The 5257-nt window shown below is 38.4% G+C and overlaps 1 protein-coding gene across 1 annotated transcript in view; it reads left to right on the top strand.

The window, feature by feature from the left end:
* The window catches only part of tlr1 (toll-like receptor 1), a 4002-nt gene extending 980 nt beyond the window's left edge, over positions 1-3022 (top strand). The window contains exon 2 of the mRNA XM_056472283.1: positions 510-3022. Within this exon, the coding sequence (XP_056328258.1) occupies positions 524-2911 (2388 nt within the window). The 5' untranslated portion in view covers positions 510-523 and the 3' untranslated portion in view covers positions 2912-3022. The remainder of the gene's footprint in view (positions 1-509) is intronic.
* Positions 3023-5257: the final 2235 nt, after the last annotated feature.

Here is a 5257-nt window from a genome sequence, read left to right as displayed (position 1 = left end):
TATATTCGTTTGTCTATATAACCGTCTGTCTGTCTGTCTGTCTGTCAATCTATCCTTATGTCTGTCTGCCTTTCTATCCATCCATATATGTTTGTCTGTATGTCTGTCTATCCATCTGTCCATCAGTTTGTCTGTCTGCCTCTCTGTCTGTCTTTCTTTCTATCCATCTATTTATCTGTTTGTCTATATGTCTGTCTCTCTTTCCATCCATCTGTCCGTCCGTCTATCCATACGTCTATCCAAAAAACAACTAAAATATCAATCTATTTGATTATACAATCTAAACAAGGTGAAACTAATAATCATTTTACTTTTCTAATCATTACCTTTTACTGGCACAGATGCTGTATTTCCCAAAAGCCTATATTTGACTGTGTTTAATGTTGAGCAAATTTTAAAAAATACTCACAATGCAAACTAATGCTAGTAAAAGTAAAAGTGAAAACCATGAAAAGTGCGGTTGACTGAAAACGGGAAATGAGACCAAATGTGCATTTTCTCTCTCTCAGATTACCTCAGAAAGATGAAGCCGTCTTCAGGCTGGTGGTCGGTGTTTGTTTATCTCACATGTTTCTATCCGTGTCTCATTCCTGCCATCAATAGGATAATAGTCAATTATTCCTCTCAGAATCTGTCCTCAGTCCCAGACGACCTTAAACCATCCACCGAGGACCTGGATCTCTCACTAAACCACATCCAGTCACTGCACTTTAAAGACTTTAACACAACACCACGACTGCGATTCCTCAATCTGTCCTGGAATATTCTGGAAAACATCGACAGAGACACATTCAGATCAACTCCAGCTTTGGAAATGTTGGACTTGTCCCACAACAGACTCCAGAACCTCTCCCATCAGCCGTATCAGCTTCATTTGGGACGTTTGGAGTTTTTAGACCTGTCATCCAATTGGTTTTCAGTCATGACATTAGGAAAGGAGTTTTCAATGCTAAAACGCCTGCAGTGGTTAGGACTGAGCGCCAAATCAATCAGCATCCAAGACTTTACTCATATTTCCAATGTTACCTTAAGTACACTCTTCATCAATGCTGATGGATTGTTGACGTATGAGGGGAATAGTTTATGTGACGTACACGCAGAAAAGGCCATCATCGTCCTTTCTAGTACTAACATTGATATTGCTATCGCTAATGATGTTTATGCATGTTTTAAAGAGGTTGAATTCACTAAGGTGGACAGCAAGATGAAGGTGGTCCAGCAGATGCGCAGCCGAGCACTCATGCGCACTGTTCGATTGGAAATCTCCAATGTGAAAACCACATGGGAGTTTCTGACAAGTTCTGTAAACACGATATTGTCGTCCACCATTCAGCAGCTGTCCTTCACAGATCTTACCATGACAGAAATGACAGATGGTGTTAATCTATCCTCAACCCATATACTGGAGTCATTCTCTACAAAACGAGCATCAGTAACCAAGTTCATCTTTGACCAAAAAATGCCGTATGACTTCTTCATAAACATGCCCGCGACGAATGTAAGTTTAACCGAAACTCCTATAATCTTTATGACTTGTCCTCGGACTATCAGCAAGATCCAGAAGTTGGATTTGTCTGATTGCGCCCTTACAGAAAACATCTTCTCGGTTAATCCGGAGACAGAATGTGGTACACTGATAAACCTGAAAAAGCTAGTTTTGAGGGGCAACAACTTGAAGCATCTAAGTCCACTGACTTCAAGAATTAATCTCATGGACTCGCTGCAATACATCGACCTCAGTCAGAACACACTTTCCTATTCGGAGAAACAAGGCAGGTGTTTTTGGCCTCCCAACGTTCTTCTAGTAGACTTGTCTTTGAATGGATTCGACGAAGGCGTCTTCAAGTGTTTGCCTGATTCTGTGCAAGTCCTAAACCTCCGGCACAACCGAGTGTCCACAGTTCCTGTAGACATTCATATTTTAGATAACTTGAAAGTCGTAGACTTAACATTCAACCGCTTGCTGGATCTTCCCACCTGCCAATCATTCCCAAATCTACAAAAGCTCCTAATAAGATCCAACTCCATCCATTCTCCTTTACCAGGATCCCTTAAAACTTGTCAACATCTCCAAGATCTCGATTTAAGCCACAACCCTTTCATTTGCACTTGTGCATTGCGTGATTTTGCCTCTCTAATCAACACACAAGGATTAAAAACCTCTGGATTAACTCTGAAACACTGGCCAGACGGATACAGATGCAGTTACCCAGAATCCTGGAGCAACTCCACACTGGAAGACTTCTCCCTTCCTGAGATCTCCTGCAATGCATGGATTCTGGCTATCACGATTCTAATCCCGACAATCACTTTAATTGTTGCTGTCAGCCTACTGTGCCATCGTTTGGATATACCGTGGTACGTCAGGATGATGTGGAAGTGGACTCGCGCCAAGCATTACTCTATAACCTCACAGATTAAAGAAGAGGACATGAAGAGGTTGCGCTTCCATGCTTTTGTATCGTACAGCCAAAAAAACGCAGAATGGGTCAAATCTCAATTTCTTCCCAAGCTTGAAGGCGACTGCGGCTTGCGCATGTGTCACCACGAGCGGGACTTCATCCCAGGAAAGACCATTGTGCAAAACATCCTCCGATGCATCGAGCAGAGCAGAAGGTGTGTTTTCGTGCTGTCGTCTCATTTCGTCCAGAGCGAATGGTGCCACTATGAACTCTACTTCGCCAATCATCAGAAGCTAACGCGAGGGATGGACAGCATACTTCTCATTCTTCTGGAGCCTCTGCCGTTGTATCTCATTCCCTCAAAGTACTACCAGCTCAAGGCCATGATGTCCAGACGCACTTACCTGGAGTGGCCACAAGAAGGAGCCAAGCAGAAACTCTTTTGGGCAAATCTAAGAGCAGCTCTTCAGGCTGAGCTTCCCATTACAGCAGACAGAGAAGAAGAGTGATCAGAGGAGTTTTACTAATGGAGTATACGCACAGCTAGTGTTTTTCAGCTAACGATAAGCTGCCAGTCAAAGGTTTAAGTGACTAAATTTAATTTCATACAGTTCCTTTTACAGCGTTGATGTTGTAATGTAATTAAAATACAATCAATTAAATAGACTTAACATTCCTTTAGTTGTTCAAGTGTAAAACAAGATGAAAAACGCAAGGTGTAAATGCAAGTGCCGGAAGTAGCAGCAGACGAGTGCAGAAACTGCATTGAAAATACCTGGGTAAAATAAATTCCCCATAATAAATTTTAAAGAAATGGCAGGGAAAAATGTTATTTAATGCATTGCTTCTTGCCCGGTCTGACACTGTATATTGTAGACTAATCAATCACTGATTTGTAAAGAAATCAGATGTTAAACGTGGTGATTTTGTAATGGAAAGACAGTTCACTGAAAGAGCTTGGGCTGGCTGACTGAAAATTAAAAGTACGTGTGCATATACCCAATTCAGGCTGTTTACATCAGTGTTTCCCAACCCTGTTCCTGAAGGCACACCAACAGTACACATTTTCAACCTCTCCCTAATCAAACACACCTGAATCAACTTATCATAACATAACAAGAGACTCCAAAACCTGAAGTTAATGGGTCAGATAATGGAGACATCCAAAATATGTACTGTTGGTGTGCCTCCAGGAACAGGGTTGGGAAACACTGGTTTACATGATAATGTAAACTGATAATCTCCTGCTTTTGATTGAAGTCATTGTTGTCAACTTGTTTAACTGTTCAAACAGATATTTATTTAGAGAATTTAGAGAACGCATTACTAGAGATTAACATCACTGAAGAATATGAAATGCTCTTGTAGTTGTGATTACACTGACTTTAGTTAAATAAACGGTCAACAAAAAGAGACCTATTGTACAGAGATAGCCAATGAAAGTCTAAATTTTCAATGTCGCAGACGAAATTACTTTTTTTTTTTTTTTTAAGGATGCAATGCGAAAATGAGCTAGCAGTGTAAAATATATACAGTTGAAGTCAGAATTATTCACCCCTTTGATTTCTTTTCTTTTTTAAATATTTCCCAAATTATGTTTAACAGAGCAAGGAAATGTTCACAGTATGTCTGATAATATTTTTTCTTCTGCAGAAAGACTTATTTGTTTTATTTCAGCTAGAATAAAAGCAGTTTTTAATTTTTTAAAACCCATTTTAAGGTCAATATTATTAGCCCCTTTCAGCTATTTTTTTTCGATAGTCTACAGAACAAACCATCATTATACAATGACTTGCCTAATTACCCTAACTTTACCCTAATTACCCTAGTTAAGCCTTTAAATGTCACTTTAAGCTGAATACTAGTGTCTTGAAGAACATCTAGTCTAATATTATTTACTGTCATCATGGCAAAGAGAAAATAAATCAGTTATTAGAGATGAGTTATTAAAACTATGATGATTAGAAATGTGTTGAAGAAATCTGCTCTCTGTTAAACAGAAATTGGGGAAAAAAAATAAACAGGGGGCTAATAATTCTGACTTCAACTGTATATTATATATATGTTTTTTATTTTATTTTCAGATTACATTTAGACATTTACATTAAATTGAAAATGTTGATGTTTGAAAATAAATCGTCTTCAGTCATTTGGTGATGTGATGAACCACCAACACAACAATCTGAATATACCTAAAAACAATAGAAAAGTTAAAATAATGAATAATTATTTACTGTATTTTAAAGTTCATCATCACGATATAGTGAATTACTCAGCTCATGTCTATGATGCAATATTAAGAATAATCTTATGTTTAGTTATACAGTTGAAGTCACAATTATTATCCCCCCCTGTATATATTCCCCCAATTTCTGTTTAACAGAGAGCAGATTTCTTCAACACATTTCTAATCATAATAGTGTTAATAACTCATCTCTAATAACTGATTTATTTTCTCTGTGTCATGATGACAGTAAATAATATTAGACTAGATGTTCTTCAAGACACTTCTATACAGCTTAAAGTGACATTTAAATGTGCAACTAGGTTAATTAGGGCAGTGTTTCCCAACCCTGTTCCTGAAGGCACACCAACAGTACACAGTTTCAACCTCTCCCTAATCAAACACACCTGAATCAACTCACCAGAACATTAGAAGAGACTCCAACACCTGAAGTTAATGGGTCAGAAAAGGGAGACATCCAAAATATGTACTGTTGGTGTGCCTCCAGGAACAGGATTGGGAAACACTGAATTAGCGTAACTAGGCAAGTCATTGTATAACAGTGGTCTGTTCTGTAGAAAATCCAAAACTAATATAGCTTAAGGGGGCTAATAATATTTACTTTAAAATG

Source organism: Danio aesculapii, chromosome 14 (genome assembly GCF_903798145.1).
Source record: "Danio aesculapii chromosome 14, fDanAes4.1, whole genome shotgun sequence".
NCBI lineage: Eukaryota > Metazoa > Chordata > Actinopteri > Cypriniformes > Danionidae > Danio > Danio aesculapii.
This window is presented reverse-complemented; position numbering and strand designations above follow the sequence as displayed.